This window comes from Heliconius melpomene, chromosome 3 (assembly GCF_056956725.1).
Source record: "Heliconius melpomene rosina isolate 202511_hmr_F chromosome 3, ASM5695672v1, whole genome shotgun sequence".
Lineage (NCBI taxonomy): Eukaryota > Metazoa > Arthropoda > Insecta > Lepidoptera > Nymphalidae > Heliconius > Heliconius melpomene.
In genome coordinates, this window is record NC_140391.1 from 2,259,033 (window position 1) to 2,281,546 (window position 22,514).

General features: G+C 34.1%; 1 protein-coding gene across 1 annotated transcript in view; it reads right to left on the reverse strand.

The window, feature by feature from the left end:
- twin (CCR4-NOT transcription complex subunit 6-like twin) overlaps positions 1–22,514 on the reverse strand; it is a 162,017-nt gene that overhangs the window by 14,088 nt on the left and 125,415 nt on the right. The window contains exon 5 of the mRNA XM_085207329.1: positions 7,169–7,237. Coding sequence (XP_085063455.1) covers positions 7,169–7,237 — 69 coding nt within the window. The remainder of the gene's footprint in view (positions 1–7,168; positions 7,238–22,514) is intronic.

Genomic DNA, 22,514 nt, shown 5'->3' on the forward strand with positions numbered 1-22,514 from the left:
TTAAGTATAGAAGCGATTAGGCTGCTTAGTTTTAACCAATTATCAATCTGGTTAACCATATAGTAAAAAATACTTGTTATTATTTATTTATTAATGAATACTTCTTATTTTTTACTTTGATCAATTGTATGGCATCAAAGTATTTATATCAGATATCCATACCTATATTATAAATTCGAAAGTAACTCTGTCTGTCTGTCTGTCTGTCTTTTACGCAATCAGGCCCAAACCGCTAATTTAATTGTGATAAAATACCCATATAGAGATACTTGAGGTTCCCGGGATGAACATAGGATACTTTTTTTTCTCATATTTGTAATATTTTCGATATATATATTAAAATACTTATTAATTTGACATGCAATTTATTCCGCCATGTTTATAACAACCGCCGTTGCTAAGCAACGATTTGCAAAGCTTGTTGTTAAAAAACGTCACCCAAAATGAGCTTGCTTAACGCATCTCTCTATTAAAAACTGAAAATAATTTCATAAATATATTTAATAAATATTCGTACAGTTCAAGCGGACGTAGCCGCGTTCGGGTCCACTAGTATAGCATATATTATCTTCTTAGGACAGAACTTTCAATAACATAAACTATAATATAATTGAATCAAACACAACCTAAAAAACCTAGTTCAACATAAAACAACACCACTAATTATACCATACTATCCTAAATATTACGCTCCACATACTATATAGGCGGGCCGTGGAGAGACACGCGACAATGCCTTTGTTTCTCCAACCATTCATCGCCCGGATACGAGGAGCGGGCACTCGTGACTGCGGCCCAACTCATCCTAATGATGATACCTTTTTGCATCTGTTGGCGGCCGAGTACAAAATGGGCCGTTTAGTTGCAAGTTTAACAGCCTCGCTAAGTACCCACGAACACCCCCTTAGGCAGGTGGTTTCAAGTCTATTAGATACAATGTTGATGGGTAACTACGTAAACGCCCAGAAACATAAATTACGTATGAATACATTGGTAATCGATTATGTTCATGTAGGGTAGTGACTAGTGTCAGGTTTTAGGGTAATAGGACTATATTTAATTTATATTGTTAATAATGTAACAAGAATGACGTCGACGTGGCGCAGGGACATAAGCGTGTGACACGGCGGTTTTGATTTTGATTCCTACTCGGGGGAATAGGGGTTCTGGTACAAAGCAAGAAGTGCGACGTTGAGTTCCTCCATTTTACTCGCAATGCCTCAAGCATTCGAATGGGGAACGGAGTGTGTTAACACCAGCTTACTTCTGCCTACTCTGCTATAAACTGGATACAGAGTGAAGCTGAAAAAAAGAGTGTTAAAAGAAAGCGTCAAGACAAACTGATAGCCATCGCGACACACGCTTATTTATGCTAATCGTCACCAAGTCGTCACCTGGCGGCGCGCGGCCATCAATACGGCCGCAGCACGTGCTCCCGCGACGTCCATTGTATGCCCGATGAGACAGCACGCGCATGCCTGATGCCAAACGTCGCGAAACAATGCGCGCATCGTTAAACGTTCCGTTTGAGGTACAACTAAATTTTGTATTTGTGATAAAAAATATTTTTCATATTTGTATGACGTCATTTTTTGGAACAATGGATAATATTTTGGGGAACTTTGGAAGTATCTGACTAAGCAGAATATGTTATTTTCTTTTTCCTAAAAAGTTACTTAGAAGACAATTTGAAAAAAAAAGAAATAATGATATTTATAAAAAATATTATAATATTAAAAAAACACAAAGTTAAAGGAAGGAAACAAACCTTAACGAAACAAAGATGTTACCAACCAGATATGGGCAATCCAAAACAAAAAGCTGATATCGTCACTTTGACTTTCCGCAGTACAAGAAACAATATATTCCTTTTTTGCGAAGGTATCTCCAAATGCTCTATAGACAATGAAGCTATACCGTTACAATGGTCGGTCACGCTCGTGTAATGATTTTCAATATCAATATTATTCGTGAGCGATCAATACAGATTTTTTTGCAGAGTCCATGAGACTCATTAAAAGCGTTTTAGCCGATTGGAGATTTCCATTTGGATTGGCAATGCAAAGATCTCATTAGAGCGGTACGTACCCGGTCACAGAGACGGTGAGATCGTCGATATGACGTAAGACGACTCAATAGGTGCTAACAAGATGTAGTTAGTGGGTGTCGGGATACGAGCTGCCCGCTGTTGCTGACCGCTCTCTATTGATTTCACCTTCAGCTAATGGAGCCGTATCATGCAATTTTCTTGACTACTAATTGGGACATCAACAACAACTACAAAATATGAAGTAGAGTTTGTTTTTATTGCATTTAAGAGAACAAAAACCAATGATACTGCAAGGTCAAAATATTGAATATAATTTTAAATTCATACCACCATGACGTCCAAACGACATAACATATCAAGAAATAGATCAAAATAATGAGAAATGAGCATTTGTCTAATAAAAAATGCAAACCGTATCGGTTTTATTATCACCGAATGCACCGATCGAGGCCAAGCACATGGTGGATGTTTATGGGAACCTGCACATGTTCCGATGATTGATTCCACGAGCTATTTATTATTGACGCAATAGTCTTTGTATGAACTGTATGCTATTGAGCTAGTTTTACTATTGATTGCAATTTGATACGTTACATAATGACTCTGTAGATTGTCTTCAAAGATGAACTTTCTTTTTAATGGTAATAACCAAACTCAACCGAAAAAATATATTATTATTGGGATATTTATTTTCTTACACAATTCTTAAACAAAATTTTTACGTGTACATATATAATTTCCATTAGTATAGATAGGCAAAGTTGTCTATAATCAAAACAAATAAGTCCCGCCTCGCCTTCTTGTCTCATATGAATATAATAGAAGGAGGCGCGAGCCGTCCATCGACTGTGTCATTACACGAACAGTTTGAACTTAGCTTGCTTAGTGATTTGTTATTCACAATGAGTGCTTTAGCAAATAATATTATTTACATAAAACTTTTAGGACACGTTTAAGTTATACTGTTTAAATATAAACAAGCATAAATAAGAGTGTATTTATTTACTCTTATGTATCGGTTTATAGTAGATAATAACAAATAAATTAATTAATAGTTTTACACTGTACCCCGCGTAAAGCAGGGTAGGCAAAGAGAATCTAGTGTTAATACACTCCGATCCCATTTTCTTTTCCAATTTTAGAGACATTGCGTGTTGAGTGGCACATATCTCAATGCTGCACTTTGTCAGCTTACTTAAGCGAGGAAATTAAAATAGTACATACACGTGTGGGAATCGAATCCACAAACGTCGCGTTTACCATCAGACGCTAACATTTCTTGTACCGCTGCACCGCGAAGGTATAAGGATATACCTTTACTAAGAGTAAATAACAAAACAATTAAACATATCGATCGCGAGTTCACGGATGCGGAGAGGTCGCGCAGCCAATGTCTCTCATTGTCCATTGTTCCTAGCCCGCGGAGGGCATTTCCTCTCCTCCCTGGCCAACTGGCCGTGAGCTTGATTGAACGCAATTGTATGGGCGTACAACAAAAAAGGGATATCGTTTAGTGATTATCAGAGCAATTTGTGCCGATCATGCGTATCTGTTCCTGTTAAGGTAAAAGATATAATAAATTATTTTATTTTGCTTATAAGATACTGAAATTGGAAAATACAAATACTTATATAGCGCATAATGATAACAACCAGACAAGTTTATCATGTCATAGTTATTAAAAAAAACCGGATAAACTTATATTACAAAAGTTATAGTTATCTCGACTACAGCCTTAACCTTTCAAATAAAAACAAAAACAAAATAAAAAAAGATAAGAAATATGTTATTGAATATATTTTAATAAAAAAAATATATATCCTTGAAATATACTAATGGCATTTATTGTTATCTTGATTTTGAAATTTGAATTTATTAGCATCTCCATCAAAATGCAAGAATAGAGTATATTATGTAAATGAAAACGCATGTCGCAATCTTATCGTAATTACAAACCTGAGATTCATCTTAAGATGCCGTTTTCATTCCTAAGTTAGATATCTATGAATAAAAACGGCATCTCAAGATCAATCTCAGACTTGAGAGCGATTTATAAATACGGACCCTTAACCATTAGCATAGAAAGAACATTCAGAAATAATTCTAAATACGTAATTCGATACTCGTGGAACGAAATGTTTATATATCACTTTAAAATTTCTGCTCAGTGTCGTTTATCTGAGCTTGGAACGCATTGACCTTCTGATATTCTATATCCTTGTAACAGTTTGTAGTTTATTCTAAAAATATTTAATTAACTGATAAAAATATTATATTTATGAGAATATATTTTACTTAAAAAATTTTAAGTCTGTTTAGTCAGGCCTTCTTGAAGGTAAATGATATATAATGTTTTGTTGATTTTGTAAAAGCATGTCAAATATTTTACTCGAGGTCGATCCGTTCAAGGCATGATGACCTGTATTGAGGAGATGACAACCGAGTAACGTATCCTAGTGATAAGAACTAGCGCGAAAGGCTAACTCTACTGATACACCTGATGTGGAATCAAAGTAGTTCAGCTAAACAATAAGAAATAATGAAATTCCACCTTAGTAAAACCTGTTCAGTATGATAATACTCATTAATTTTGAATTTGAATTCATGTTACGCCCCTATACAACCCGGGAATGGAATCGCTGAGCAAGTCTTCACACAGCATTGGGTTATGTTTGCATCGGATCCAAGAGTTATAATAATAAAATTATTTGAACTATCGAATCATTTTTCACCTATTCTTGTAATTATATTTCACCTATTGTTGGAATGGTTTTTCACTTTGACAATGGTTTGTCATCTAAATATCTAGTTATAAGCTATTTATTATTTCTTTCTTTTTCAGCTTCACGCTGTATACCGCACACAGCAGGGAAAGCAGAGGGAACCTAGTATTAAGACAATCCGCTTCCCACTTGCCACCGAATTCTGGAAGCATTGCGCGTTGAGTGGCGGAACTCAACGCCGCGCTGTACCAGAGCGAGGAAACGAAAATAACTATTTAATTTCCTAGATTGGGAATCGAACCCAAAACCTGTTTTGTTACACTCTTGTAAAAGTCCACGACTAGCCTCCAAGTTAATTTTAATAAAATTATTTTATTAAATCATAATTTTTTTATACTCCGCTGCCACCAAACTTAGCACCGACCGCTCAGTAAAATAATCGCAGGTCAGATCGCAAGTAAATTTCTTACCACAAAAAAACTTAAGTACAAATTGAGTCACACATATTTCCATGATAAATGTCCATCGAGTCATACTTCATATCGCCGATTTATGCGACAGAAACTATTTCACATATGACTCAAACATACGTATAAATAAATATATTTCCTGAAACCAATCCTTGACTCAACTAGAGTATTTAATTACTAAATAACGGATAAAATTTTATCGTTTTTTCAGATAGTAGAAAGTTGTAAGCGATAAAATTGTGTAGAATACTGTTTTTTAAGTAGACATGTTATATTAAATACAAATCTACTAATATACGTTAGTATTGATTAAATTATTTCATATAAAAAAAATAGTTCTTAAGTTACCTAAAAGATTTGTGGAAGTAGGTATGTATATTTTTATACGCATTATTAGGTTTGTTACAAATGAAACCACATTTTACATTCATACATTATACATTGTTTTATCATTTAAACATAGGGAATGATGTATAGGTAAATGATTTTATTAAAGCATGACGGAGGTACGCTAAGGGAATCCAATCGAGCATATAAATGGCTACCAATTTTACTTTAATTGATCAATTTATTTTATGTAGTAAAAAATCGGGTAAGCGTGAGTCGGAGATCACCTACCAAAGTTTCCGTACATATTTCAAGATTGTAGGTCTGCGGGATGTACAATTTATAATTTATAACTTATTTTGAATGAAAGTAACCTTTAGCAAAATCGGTGCATAAATGTCCGTATCTTTTGGTATCAAATTCAGCTGGAAACTCCAAGCGATCTCGAGATAAATAATTTTGATCCTCTGTCAAGACCAGAAAGTAATCCTATAAGGATTCTGTATTTTACTTTCGAGATACGGAATCCTAAAAAAAATATCTTTTCCTTACATGGAATTACTTTAAAATTTGCAATAATCTCCCGTAGAGCCAGGATAAGGATTAGACCTTTTTCGGTCATACACGTGTTTCACCAGAACAATACTTCAAGACTAATAAATAAAAAGAAAATTCTTATCCAAAACATTAACTCAGAAGATTTTTACATATCAAAACAAGGCAAGCATGTTTCAATTAAAATAAAGATGTCGAGAGATGGACAGAACCTACCAAGATGCTGAAGTAGGCAGTATATTGCCGCTGAATTATTGCAATGATAGGTAAAATTACGATCGGGTTCCCGCCCCGCACTGAAGGTACCTATAGAACCTATAAGACTATAAAGACAGGGCGGTCCTCAGGTTATTTATAGCAAGGTGCATGCGCCGCGCCCATACGTGCCGCTATGACACATTATTAATGAAGGGCCTCGTTCACAATCATTCTATTAACGCTTTTTTAATAATGTACGCGATTTTATTAACAATTAAGGTCGCGGAGAATTGAAACCGTCTTAACATTGATTAACGGGTCGATAATTTGTATTGCATATTATTATTGAGGAAATTTATACGTTGTCATTGTTACAATACAATTTTTATTACAGATTTGTATAATAAAGTATTAATGATTCCTATCGAAAATAAACCTTATTTTTATCTTACAAATCACTAATAATAAATGTGACAGTTTGTGAGGATGGATGTTTGTTCCAGTTTCACGCAAAACTACTGAACAGTTATAGATTAAACTTTACAAAAGTAGAACTTATACATCAGAATAACTAACATTTATGTAATTTTCTAGATTTTGTACAATTTGGCCATAATATAACTATATTACATTTCAGCGGGCGAAGCTGCGTTTGACTTGCTAGTAGGTACTATACTCGTATAATCATCCAAAATTTAATATTTAAAATAAAACATAATTCACACAAGCATACACAAGAACATTGGCGCAATTTACCAAAAACTGTCTCCCAAACTGGTTATATTTTTACATGGCATTGACACGGAATACTAAGGATGACCACAACGAGAAGTGGATGTACTTACATGATGGACGAGTCTTATTGGGTCGCGCCAAGGGTATCCAAGGCCTCTGAGGTGGTTGAGTGGCAGTAACTGAAACAGAATGAAAATATTTTATTAGTATATATTTCTATTATTATAATATTTCACTTAAAAATATTGTGTAAATTTAAAATGTGTATAAAAAAATTGAGAAAATGAGATTAAGATATAATCTTTTGAGTTACATATGAGCTACTTTTCAAATTCAAAAATACGTTTGAAAAAATAAGAAAATCATATAAAATGCAAATAATCCTAGGGTAACAGTAATTAAATGTGTTTAAGTTAATCTAAAAGCTAATTTTGATACAAAACTAATTTAAATTGATCTATAGAATACTATATTATGCTGAGACCAAGTTTAAGTTTAAATATAAAGTTGGAACAAGATAGAAACGGCTTCCCAGAAAGCATTCCTAACACGAACAGCCACCTAAAACATTAATTGTTGATGTCCACTGAGAAACAATTTCTTTGAACAACGCCTGTTCGTCGTAAATCGAGTTGATAGTATCTTAACCTTAGAAATATAAAAAAATATATACTTATATTTGCAATTTATAACAAAAAGCTACCGTTATTATAAGAAAATGGTAAATCGTGAGTATTGATTCTTCTAAATTCTTAACTGATTTGCAATCATAGCATTCGCAATAATATGGCAATTTCATATTTCGGACAGCAAAAAGTTTTAATCGCATGCTAAATCATCAATCTTTCATTTACGGTGGTGAGGCGTTTCATAAAAACTTATATACAATTGTTCTATTTATATCAAAGAATCATCTGTGAAATTAATCGAAACATTGTCAAATGTCCCATGGTTCATGGTTGGAATATCTCATCAATATCAACGGTGTAGATAATAATAAAGTTAAAAAACATATTTCCAGTAACTAAATTCAGTATTAAAAATGTAGATAACTTTTGATTTTTTTTGCAACGACGACGTGACACTCTTGATTCTGATATTGGGGACGAAAACCTGTCGTATCTTTTTGTAGATAGCAACTTTTTGTGATAAATAATTCCATGACCTCAATTTTTGAGTATTTTTATATTGCTGAAGGTATTGGAAAATACATAATGATTCTACTTATATGGTAGTTGTGGCGCAGAAGTACAGCATCTGATTGTCTCTTTAACATTCGAGGGTTGTGGCTTAAATTTCCACTCGGGAGAATGAATTAGCATTCTTTTCCTAGCTCTGGTCAGAAGAGAAACAAAACTCAACATACGGAAATAAGCGTAAAGCTACTTTCCTTAAATGGTAACGCAGTTCTCATTTTAATTTTGCCAAGAGATAAAATTTCCAAACAAAATACAAAGAAAATAAAGAAAAGTAAACTGCTGAAGGAAATCTGAACCTAAGTGGAATCACTTAATAAAGTGCTGTCACTTGGCGACACCGAGTGTGATGCGGGGGCATTCGACGCAGACGGTCCATTTGCACCAGCTGGCAGCGTTCCCACTGGAAGTTATGGTGGAAAAAGACCAACATAAGTCATAACAATTTGTCTGCTCTGCTTTCGCAATAGAAATAAATACCGAGATATCAGCGGCTTCATTGACGATGTATATAATAAAAAAGTAAGTATTCTAAGTAAAATGAAAATTAACAAGTAGGTATATAAAATATCATAATAGATTAACTATTGTGATATTTTTCAGTAGGTACCTGGCCGGCCTTACGTGACTCATGATATTATGTACCTATATTATAAAAGATGTTGCTTTTACTATATTATATTTTTAAGTATAATTTATGGAAAAATATATGTACATATAAAAAATAACAAGTATATTAATCTATTATGATAATTCTCGGTACCTGGTCTTACATAACTCATAAGTAAAAAAAAACAAAATAGTAAACTTAATTTTTTTATGACCATTACTAAGTTCCTTGTTAAGAATCTTATCTGAGAATGTGATCTCTTAGACCAAATTAAAGATAAACATTAGTTAGGCTCTCGAGTATTAAAATATGGAGTAGTTCTTTGTTCGGTGTATACCTATAAGCTGCATGTTTTGTTGGGTGTGGAGCGGATCATGTCGCATTTATGTCGTCCGCGTTGGCTCGACTTTGAATATTATGTAAGTGAGCATTTAAATAGGTTTTATTATGATTAAATAACTTACCATACTTATTTGAAACATTTACAAGTATAATATTTATTGTATTTTAATCATTTAAGTTATTTAGAAGCTTTTACTGAATAAAAGTTTAATACACTTCAAATACATATTCTTCCTCGCGTATAACAGGTTAGACAATTCCTAATTATAATTTTCACTAACACTACCAAAAATGCCACTTTCATGCCAATAATAAAATACAAAGCTGAATAAAAACACCAATTTTATACAACACTTAGAAGTTTCTGTCATCGTTTCGGTGTGCGGGCGTCATCTCATTAAACTTTGTAATTAGGCCCGTGGGCCGCGAGCCCCTGCACTAAATCACGACAAGTTTAACATGCGTCCCCCGAACACAATACACGCCCGTGGATGTGTTATTGAATATTAAAAGGTAAAAAAGCTCCGTCTCCCGGCTGCCGGCTGATGTTCTTTTCATATTTTGTAAACAATACCGATGCTAGCGGCCGTTCACACGTATTGAAGGACATGTCCGTATTGTTGTGGAGAGCTTACTGATGGAGCTTTTTTACTATTTCTATTTCTAAATTTCACTCTGTATCCCATAAATAGCAGGGCAGATAGAAGAAACTTAATGTTAAGACACTCTGTTCCCCACTTTGCGCCGAATTTTTGAACATTGCAAGTTTAATAGCGGAAATGTCACGACGGCCCCAAAATCCGAAAGAAATATCATCATTACTTTCAGATTTTGTCCTCATATACAACAAAGGTAGTGTTCTAGTCAACATCTCGTATGTTAGTGAAAGTCGAATGAACAGACTAGATGGGCCAAAGTTGATAAGCGATGGCGTGCTCTTCGCATTGTTCGCGCTCCGATAGCCAAGATAAGGCTTTCTCCGTTCGTCTCTGGAGAGAACAGCTACCGTGAGAACAGCTTGTTTGTTATGAAGTCGACAGTCGACAGTCGCAAAATAGAAGCAATCTTATCGCATTTGCAATCTGTTAACCAAAATGTCCGGTCTTTGAGGTCAATGTGATTTTTGAGAAAGGTTTTTTTTATGTTTAGATACCAAAGCGGTATAACAAAATTTATAATAAAGTTTTCCTCATGTCGTAATACGAAAATTCAACATGTAGATACAGCAATAGTATCTATATAATAAAAAAAAAACAACATAACTTCCAATATCAATTACCATTATTTTGCATTTTAAACTTGTTTAACGAACACAATATCTCCAGAACCATTACAGCGAGATGAGAAACTGATCGATCTTAGGGTTAATGAAATGGACGCGAGCATTTTTAGTCATAGCTTTTAGCCAGACGTCGGGGAGCCGATTGAACGTAAACCGGTATAATCGGCATCACATTCTAAAGCAAAAACTCCACAAGCTAGTTTCTGCATATTCTTTTAATATCTACCATAAGAAATCAAATTTATGATGGCAGCGATATAACGGAGTTCTCTATCTAGTGTGGACGATGAAAAAAAATCAGTGCCTCCATAGGTTTTTGCTGGCCAGCAGGTGGCATGTTATCAGCGTATACACGTAACACATCTCAATTATTCTGAGAGACAAATGTTTATATGAAATAAATTATGTCCACATAATACATTAAATATGAGAGAATGACAGGTTAATAATATACAAATGTTTTTAATTGATTGAAAATAAATTGAACACCGTCGTCGTAGGTAAATAGCTTGTGAGAATGTTGAATGTTGAGAACCTGTACGTAATCTAGGGCTACTTTATCGCAAATAGTAATTTATACGTGGGCCGTAGCTTGTGAGCTTATAATTGGGTTGAAGCGGTCGCCGCTGTCAACGTCTGTCCGACAAGAGATAGCCTCTGTCCTACTTCATTTGAAACTGACTTATTTTAAAGGCACCACAAGTGCATACAATACTGCCAACAAGTTGTGACCTCCCTGTAGTACTGGCTGAGCATTGCACTTAAGTTCAGAAAACCTAACTTCAGGGCGGCCAGGACTTGTTGACCGCACTGTAACGAGGCGCATTGTGTTGCGTACGACGACTATTAAGCTATCCTAAACACACCAATCTGATCGTTTTTATGAGCATAATGCATTTATTACCATTTTCGCGTTGCAAATATGCGTTGACAGTGGACGCGCTCTGAATCTTTAATATTTCTAACTTCTATGAATGTCACGATGGGAAATTTATTATTTTTTTTGTTATTCACAATATAAATAAATCATTTAGTTTATTGTTGTACATTATATCTAAAAGTAACTTTAATAGCATTGTATGTCATGGCGCAGGAGCACAAGCGTGATAGGTTTTAGGTTCGATACCCACTCGTGAAAATGAAATATTTCATCATTTTCTTAAATATTTTATCTTCACTCTATTATAGACGCAAAGCGCGGCGTTGAGTTCCGCCACTTAGAATTCCAGAATTCAGCGGGAATGGGAAACGGAGTTTCTTAACACTACGTCCCCTCTGCCTCTGCTTACCCTGCTACATAATACAATGGAATAAAGCGTGAAGCTGATTTTTATTTATTTAAATAAAAAATGAAGTATTGATGTATATTATACCTAATAATAATAATAATTTTAATGGCATTGTATGAGTATATTCAATAAATGTTTTAGCACACAGTTGTTACATGGAGTCGGATCAACGAACCGGCATAACTAATTTGTTGATTAAACAAACTCTAGGCTAGACATGACTTGTATAATATATGCAATGATTTTGCGGTTTCACTTAACGTTAAAACATGTTTAGCGCCAAACATTTATAATATTATATTATTTAGCTTATTTGAGGCTAATCGTGGTGCAGGGGCGCAATATCTCCTTCCCCCCGGAGGACGTATATGAAGAGATTGATGACAGTGGACGAGGCGAAAGAGGTATACAGAGACCGTAACGTCCGACTCTCTGTTCTCTCCGACCACCACTCTAGGGATACAGCATAAAGATAAGTGAAGTTAACTCTCATAATAACATTTTATTTAATAATTCTGTTCGAACGTTCTCGGGACGATGACCGCAGCGATGTTATCTCCAAACATCGAATTACTAAAGTGAGTTATTTTGGCATAACAAGAATGATGTAACTCTGTAATTACATTGACGTCACATGTTACTGGTTCAGATATTGTATTGAGGTTTGATTATACGCGAACACGTACGACGATTCTTTCACATTCAAATTACAGTTAATCATTTATTTTTCTTGAAGCAAAATTGCGCCTTCACAGAAATATTCTGATAACAAATTAAATGAAATATTAAAACACAATTTCTTCACAGTCTGTGAGGCCAGTTCTCGTGGCGCAAGTGTGACTGTAACGCGACTGGTTGAGGGTTCAATCTCCAATCGAGGAGAGGAAATATTTATTTAAATTTACATATATTTTCATTTCTTCGTTCTGAGAGAGAGATTTCTTCGTTCGGTGTTGAGTTCCCCCACTCAACACGCAATGCATCCAGAATTCGGCAAAAAGTAGGGAACGGAGTTTATTAATACTAGGTTCCCTTTGCCTACCCAGCAAGACTTGTGCGGGATACATCGTAAAGTTGATTATGATTTAAAACACAATTTCATATGGAATAAATTATCTCCGGAATGACCATTCATTGTGAGATTTAAATAGAATCTGTGTACCCAGCATGTGCATCTTTTATCATGGATGTCAGATTGAAAGAAAACAAGTCTTTTGTAGGGGCGCTCGTAAACATTATAGATGGGTTATTTAGTTGAGGTAATAAACCACATTAGTAAAACGTAATAAATAGGGATCTATGCAATAATTTTCATATGACTCGTTCACTTTACGAAGCGTGAAATTGCCGCTGGGATCTAAACATTAGAATGTTGCAACTATACCCAATTTATCATACTACATTTTTATAATAATTTTGTATTTAAAAAATATATTTTCAAGTAATATTAAGGCTAATTGGACTGATATAAAAATAGTAGCAATGTCAGAAGTAGGTAATTCTGTAAATTCTGACTAAGAACTTGCAGGTACCTACTCGTATTTTTTGTTGTAATGTTGTCTCACAGTAATCTCAAATTACATTTTTTTATGATTAATTTAAAACAACAGCTTTTCAAGGTGTCCTCATCCTGTGTCATCAATGTATTTTTTTTACTGTACCTACCTACGGTATTATAAAATTATGTGTATACAGTATACTTATACTTAAAAGATATAGATTACCTACAAAAATAAGAGCTTAGAAGAAACATATAGCTATTTGTAATGAATTTGGAAATTTAACGTGACCAGTTTGAGTTTGTTTATTAAAATAACAAAATTTTATGAAAAAAAAAGACTATCGTGAATTTTGGAAATTGCAAAGTGCCCAGTAAATGCAAGAGAGTTTGTGGTTTAAAATAATGAAATTTAATCAAAACTTAAATCAATAGATAAGGTAAAAAGTGATAACAGAATAAACGTTCGATGGCTTCTTACAATTAATCTAAGAATGCAATATTCCAATAACGTTAACGTAAAGTAGTTGAAGGCGGTTTAAAGGAATGTTATATGCAATTGACCTTAATAAGCTACGGGTTAGAGTCGAGACAACTAGTAACAACCGATATAAGACTTGAATTTTAATAGCAGACAAAGTATTGAAAATTACTTATATTTATATACTTGACAATAATTATCAATAAAAATATGTATACATAAAATATACATGTAACTAACTGATCGATGTTTATACATGGAAAATGTATTAAAAAAAAATCTATCATTACCAATATTTCCAATTTTGGAGTTTGTGCATTTGACAGTTGGAATTCCGACTCTTGTATTTTGATCAACTGACCTTATCATCACTAATAGTTAATGTTTTTTAAATTGAAAAAAAAAAAAAAAGCAAAAAAGGCAGGTAAAGACATATATAATAAAAAAAAATCCGTAACATATTTATTAAAAAAAAAACTACAAACATCACAAAACACCATCAAATATTTGCCAGCAATGACAACATGATAATCGATCATACACACATACACCAGTAATTACTCTCCGCGAAGTCGGCGAAGCGTGCGACCGTCACGAACTTTTACTATAATTACAGTGTCGATGACGTCACTGTTACATTATTACACAGCTTTGGGTGACGATCCGCTTAGCTGGACGCAGCGGGGGTGACTTCAAAAAGATCCCAAGGCTATCGAAGATAAACGTCCAGGTATTTAGTTACTAACGAGTAATTTATAGTAATAGAGACAGAGTAATAGAGTCATCTTTGACTATTCCGCTAGGGATACAGTGTGAAGCTAGAGAGCCATTACTTAATAGGGAGAGCACAAACGCGGCGGCACAAACATGTGACTGTAATGCGACGAAGGTTTTAATATTATCATTTATTCGCTCTGGTAATGAATCAAAGCGCGCGCGGCGCTGAGTTCCGAAACGCAACACGCAATGCCTCGACAGTTCGGCAAAAAGTGGGGAACGGAGTGTTGTAACGCTAAGTTCCCTCTACCTATCCTGCTGCATACAGAATACAACACGAAGCTGAACAAAAACGTTTTGACCAAACATTTATATTAATGCATGACATTGCTACTTTTACATATTATACATTTACAATACGTCATAAAATAAACAAAAATCCAATTACATAAATTTAATTTTGTGTACCTTAAAAAAGAATCAATATTGGATGTTAAGCTTCAATAGTACTTATTCATACATAGGTACATACGTACAAACACAACGTCCTCCGCGCGACCGTTCACGGCCAAGGCCACGCAGATAATAAACGTGTTATGACGAACGACGTGCTCGCTGGTCGTCGCTTCCGAACAAAAAATCTAAGCGCGCATGCCCACGTGGTCCCTCTGCCATGATTTAATGACTTGGAAAATTACAATGGCCTCAGCCATGGCAGAAAACTGTCGCGTGACAAGAGTGCCGGTTCAAAAAAGCTATCGCCAACACACAATCTAAATTGACGTGGAAATCGGATATAATTACATTTGGTATTTCCGTTTATATATACATTATACATATAGACTATTTTTTAGCTTCACGCTGAATGCTGCAGTGGGAATTTGGGAACCTAGTGTTCGCAACACCTCGTTCCCAACTTCCCGTCAAATTCTGCGATTACGTATTAAGTCGCGAAACTTAAAGCCGCGCGTATTCTCGTTACCAAAGCGAAGTAAATGGGAATATTAAATATTACATTTCCTCAGGTGGGAATTGAACCCACAACCTGCCGCGTTGACAGCCGCTTGTATAATATGTATGCACGTAACTAAACGTACGACATAAATTAAAATTAAAAGCATTGACTATAAAATAATCCAAAGACAAGAGGCAATAAACATGTTCAAATGATCTGTAAAATTATTTGCTCTTCCATTACTCACTTCTAGAAACTGTTTAAAGGTCGACCGACATTTCCTCATATCCAGTGTTGATTGCCCGATACGAGCGTACACGGATTCAATCCGTTCACGGGGGAGTGGCCTGCATCAACGAGGGTTTATTGCCAGATAATATCTGACCGACAGACAGACGCTCTTGTATTCCCATCACGTGGCACCCATTCCTCCAACTTAGTGCATCGTACTTGAAAATGTGCATAATGTACGTGCGAACTAGAAGTAAACAGTTTCGATTTGCCTGACAGGCCTAGGATTATAATCCTGGCTGTGCAGGAAATCTGTCGTAATTTTATAAGGCTCGGTACCTATTAATATGTTTTACGGCAGAAGCTTTCGACTTTAAATAAAGATGAAAGATATGCGCATTGATAGAAACAAGTTATAATAATAATTTAGTACATTTTCGCGAAGGATTTGCGAGGTACGCAGGTAAACAGTGTAATCTTTCATCAAACGACTCAAATGGTTAAGTGAGTTTATCCACGAACACCGTATCAAGTCGAAAACGACATGCCATTCCAGAGATACGCACGTCCATACAATTATATTACCTGCCGTATTCATACTGCTACGTGGAATTATTAGGAGATGTAAACGTACAAAATTTTCCGAAATTGACATAATAACAGACATCGACGTACGCTTGATGATATGAGAAGAAAGGCAGATATTTCTTAATATTTGTCGATGATGTTGACCAACAAACTGGTGGAATGCGTCCATTGTTTGAATTCTTGGTGCGTATTGCTCATTTACCTTCACAAGTGTAGTAGTAGTAGTAGATAACGAAGCTAAATAATAGTCTCGGGTCGCGCCGTACGACAAACAAGGCAATTGCTCGGACGCACAGATGGCTATCGGGCACGCCACGTTTAATACAGCGCGTACTTCACTTTAAATACTTAGATATCAATTTTAGAGGAGTCCATTTCATAAAGCGCAAGAATTTATTATGTACCTTATCTCGTGAGCTGCTTACCTACTCGTACTCGTACAGTAGTAACAAGTTTCGAGGAAACCAACTGCAAACAGTAGTAATATATGTTTACTTTGGAGATTAGTTGCCTCTTACTTGTGCATCTCGGTCGTAATGCTCGTAAACTGTAGAGACAGATTTATGTTATATCATAATAGAACTAAATTGAAAAGCGATGTTACTTCACATTGATTTATATTTTATCATCTTTATTCAATTATCAAACCTGATTTCAAATTATTGTTTTTTGTTTTTTAGCTTCACGCTGTTTCTCGCATATGTAAGGGTCAGCCAGAAAGAACCTGGGAATTTAATGTTAAGACACTTTCTTCACCATTAGGACACTTCCGTTCTCCAATTGCCAGTAGTAGTGTACTAAAACGCCGCGTTACCAGAGAGAGGAATTGAAAATATGAAATATTTCATTACCCCAAATGTGAATCAAACACAAACCCGTCGCGTTTATAGTCGCACGCTAGCGCAACCGCGCCACTATGGCTTCAAGTGATAATAAAAATAACATTAAAATATATTATAAGTCAATATTTGTTTACAAAATTATCACATGCACATATGAAGAATAGACACAGCACAAATATTGTGTCCTTTTACCAACTTATGTGGAAAAGGTATCGATAGAACAACTAAATAAATCCGTAACCAACCTCTCTAAAATACGACTTACTTACTTATTTTTCTCTTTTAGGTTAGAATCCTTTCAATAAATAACTTAACATTCCACCTTAAATTGCCGAATTCAACCTCTTGCTTTTCTTAGATACCAATCATACAAAGGAACAAATAGATACATTAACATAAATAACTTTTACTTAGAAAACTCTATAATAGTGATTCGTTTTGGAACAAAAAAAAATCATACGAATCAATTTCCATTACTATTATAGTATTAGTAGAAAGTAGAGTGATTGCGGCCGAATAGCTCCAGAACGACTACTGATGCATTAGCGAAAATAGTGAAATCGTATTAACGCTTAGTGGGTCGTAGAAAATTTGTGATTGTATTTGTTTAAAACTATAAAACGACAATACAAGAGGCCCAGGTGCACAAAGATGTGACTGTAAAGCGACGGTTGTGGATTCGAACCCGGCTCGAGCGAATAGATTATTACTTATTAATATTTTCATTTCCTATCTCAGACGCCAAGACAAAAGCCCGGCGTTGAGTTCCGCCACTCAACACTCAATGCGTAGGAAAATTCGGGGGAAAATGGGTAAGGGAGTGTCTTAACACTTGGAATCCAGTGTGAAGTAGATTTTTTTTAACAATACAAAAGTCAGTGTAGAGAATGATTGTTATATTTCACTTATCTGTTCATCTCGTGTCGTTTGATGTTAAAACATATATATATTCTTACGTACAAAATAATTGGTGTACAGCGATTAGACACAGGCGGTTAGGTTTAACAACGCCCATACGATTTAAGTTTGCCTATTGTTTATGATGATTGTGAAGAATTAAATTTAGGGTACTTTAATAGATAAAATTAGTTCATTAGTATGCATGTTGAGGGGAAAACAAAGGAAATTGTTTTTTATTGTTTCCTGCTATATCTTATGTCTAATTATGGTTTATTATAAAATGGAAAATAATTTTACATCCATCTTATTACCAACTTGAAATAAATTTATTAGAAAATAAGAAATTTATTTATACTACATTTTTATACCTTCATAGATATAACTTATTTTTGAATCCTTTTTAAATAAAAAAAACAATAAATGTTAAAGGATGTTTTTTTAAATACAATAGTCAAAACTCCATTTAAAGTTTGGTAGATAATAGATTTTATCATATATCTTCCAATTACACACAGCGATCAGTTACAATTTTATTATATGTATAGATTATGGTATATTTTTCTTCACTTCATTAACATAAATGTAGTCAACCTGCTATAAAAATAAAGTAAATTTTATAACTAAGCACAATTGTATATCTTACTATTCATTTTATAGTCTAGTTTAGATTTGTGAAATCTATTACCAGAACGAGTGTACAAAAAAGTTGTTCACTTTTTATGTATTTCGAAGATCCAATAAAACCGTCTCAAAGAACTTGGAGCAAAGATAATAAAATATTTTATTTCGAAATTATATTTAGTTGGCCGTCTCTAGTTGTTCTTGAGTGTTACGAAGAGTTCGTTGTAAATCTGACACGTGCGCTTACATATAAAAAATCGAAATCTATTGTTTTAGACAAGAGTATTTTGGTAGAGTAAAAAAAAACAAATAGCTTAGGTGTAGATTCGGAATCAATTACGTTAAAATTTGACATATTTCTAATTATTATAATTAGAGTGTGAATAGTACTTTAAAAACGCCTAAACTCATAGTTATTGGGAACGGAGTGACATCTCACTGAACAATCTCCCTGCTTTCTCTACCATAGAGTACAAGGAGTAAGAAGTCAAGTGAAATTTCAATGAATGTGATATTCAATACGGAACGGAAGAGTCTTAATGGGAACAGAGTGTCTAAATACTAAGTCCCTAGTTTCCCACTGCCTACCCTATGATTTGCGAGTTAAAAAAAAACTCTAATACAAATAAGGTTGCAAATTGTCAGGCCGTAAATCTCGTTATAAATATCTTGTAAAACTCGACTAGACATCGATTGGTGCGATAGCGATATAGCTATTTGTTATTGCACGAGAGGTGATAAATGATTAATTATACATTATATAATTTGTTTTTATCGTAATTTCTTTGTACTTAATATGTACCGATCAATATATATAAAAAAATACTTTTGAGCATGTTTAAGTAAGAATTAATTTAGCTTTTATCTTCCAAAATTGCCTCACGCTTTTTGCTGCATAGAAGGATGGGCCGAAGGAACATAGCGTAAATAAGACATTCTGTTGCACCTGTATAATATTTCCTCGAGTGGGAATCGAACCCACAAGTTGCGCCACTACCGGCATCTAAACATACTAAGCATCTGAAAAGTATCAAATAAATTTCGAATACAAAAACACAACAAATCCAACATCACACTAACCACCAAAAACCAAAGACAGACGCAAAGTCAACGACTTCTCGTCACCATAAATCTGGAGATATATTTACGTAAACAAAGAAACACACACAAACAGACGCACATCAGCTCTAATGTATCCTAATGTATTTCCTTAGGCGTGACAGTCGAGATTGATGGTTAGAGAGTAAAAGTGAGAATCGTGCGGAGACTGCAAAGTCTTCTAAAGCCGGTGTCAATTGGAGCTGCTTGGTTGCGGTGTTGACTGTCTTTTGTTGTGTAATCAATACAGCATTTGCGAGTCAACGCGTGGTGTAACTTGATATCTATTTGACTAATTTTGATCACTGTAGCCTGTATTATATTTTTAAGTTGGTTAAATTGTTGTGTTAAATTGCAAACTAGAACTAAAAATAAATATTTTTTTTAAAGTGTTATTCCACACTTAGGAAAGAAAAATACTTATTCAGAAAACGTATAAAAATTTGAACGTAGCGAGACTCGAACCCGCATCTCCTGGATACCGTCTAGGCGTTCTGACCACTAAGCCATGCTCATCAAGCTATGTCGAAATTCTTATACTTTTGTTGCTACTTATGTTGTTAGCATCTCTGCAGAAAATATATTTTATTACTTTAATAATTTTGTTTCAGCTTCTCGCTATATCTTGCGTATAGTATGGTAAGCAAAAAAACCCATCGTTCAGAGACTCCGGTCTCGGCGAGTAACGGATCCCTACAACGGCGTTAAGCCCCAAAATCAAATTAAAAATATTAATATATAGCTATAGCATACTTTAACAAGCACTTTTGAATCATCAAATGAACATTAAGCTACCACTTAGTACCTATACCAAAACGGAGAAATTACCACCTCGTCACGTTCACATTTTATCGTTTTAACTTCACAGTAAAAAGAAATAAATGAATATAGTATGTAAATGAATATGAAATATAAACAGTGTTTGCTAACAAATTATACAAACTACATTTTTTCATACAAATAATTGAGATATTGTGATAACTACGTGTTACTTCAACATCAACCCAACAAATAAAATATATATATATTTCTATAAACACAAAATTTACAATTCTCTAAAAGGTTGTGAATTCAAATCCAAAGTAACAAAGTTAGATATCCGTTTATAAAAACGTGCCACAAGCTTATTGTTATTCGAGGCGCGGCGAGTTTTAGGACTTCCTATGTGAAAAAAAATTCTTGAAATAGACTCGACTTTTTAAAATTCGACACATATCTATGAGAAACTTTACTGATAGAACTTGTGGCGACAACATTAGTTTATAAGTTATAAGTAAAATATACAATTTTAAAGACATACAAACTTCACACTAATTTACTGGCACCAAAAAGCATTAAGCCAAAATAATATGACATATACATGTGAATACCGTGTACAAACATTTCTCTGGTAGATAGCAGCCTACTACGAGATTGAAAAACACGACTCTAATGGAATACCTAAAGTGTGTATTCACAATAATATTCGAAATCATTTAACAAAATATTTTTGAAGACAGAGTGCAGCGTTCAGTTTCGAGTCTAAATACTTCGAGAGACGTGATACTAAGTAATCTCTTCCTACTATGCGGAAAACTGTTTTTTTTTTGGATAATCCATCGTTTTGGACAGACATATATGATCTAAATTAGTCAAAAACAACCTTAATTAATGATGGGCGTTTAGTAGTTGGAAATCATTAACCTTACAACGAGCTCTCGAGTTGATGACTTATGAAGGATACGTTGATTGGTGAGCACAACCCAACCCGTGTTAAGATGAGCAAAAAACGTAACTGGTCAAAGGAGGGCAATGAAAAAACTAAATAAATATACTTAAACGAAGTATTGTCGAATGAAATATCAACTAGGTATAATGGCGTGCCAGTAATAATAAATGTGCAGGTACGAGGCGCGAGGACGTTTGAACACACACGTCTAGGTGGTTAATCGATTTATATGTTATCATTGGTAGATATGTATCTTCGATTATAGGTATTAATCGTAAACACTATAGTGTTTGTGTAACTCATAAAAAAATCGAAAAAGATAACTCGATAGGAAGTGATCGAAATGGACTCGATAGCGGAAAAATATATAACCGATAGTTTAGAATATGATAGTTTGTTTCTCTCAATATAGAAGACCGAAAGAAAATACATAATATGGTAATTTATGTATATTCATCTTCCTTTGACATTTGAAAATTAAATATAACAGTAAACACCTACACTATACCTACGACAAAATATTGATATTGCAAAAAAGGCAACATATCATTTACCAAGTAGGTACTATTCCTTTAACATTTACATAATAGCAATTGAATATCACATAATGAACATAAAAAATGAATATTATTCTATTTTCTTGTTTACATTCAAGTTGTTAGTATAAAAATAATAAACAAACTATTATAATAACATGTTTATTTTTTACATTTCTAATAGAATCTTCTGGATAACAGTTTAGTTATTGAACAAAGATCAAAGAATGTTGTAACATCGATTTGAACAAGTACGCTTGCAGGAATAGAAAGAATATCAGTAACAAAATCTTATGGCATAGGTTGCGACCGACTTTTTGGGATGCGGCTCGTTAGCAATACAATCGAGTTGATTGCAAATTGGAAGAAACATTTTATCTTTTGAAGGATCGAATGTAATATAAAAATATAGATGGACGTTAACATGTTAACTTATTAACTTGAAGAGTTGTGCACTTGTGTTGCAAGAATTAATGATGCAGGTACTTCAATGGCACCTGCTGCTAAAATATTTCGATGATGTGTTTTAATAATGAAGAAATATAGTCGTAATTAAGTACCC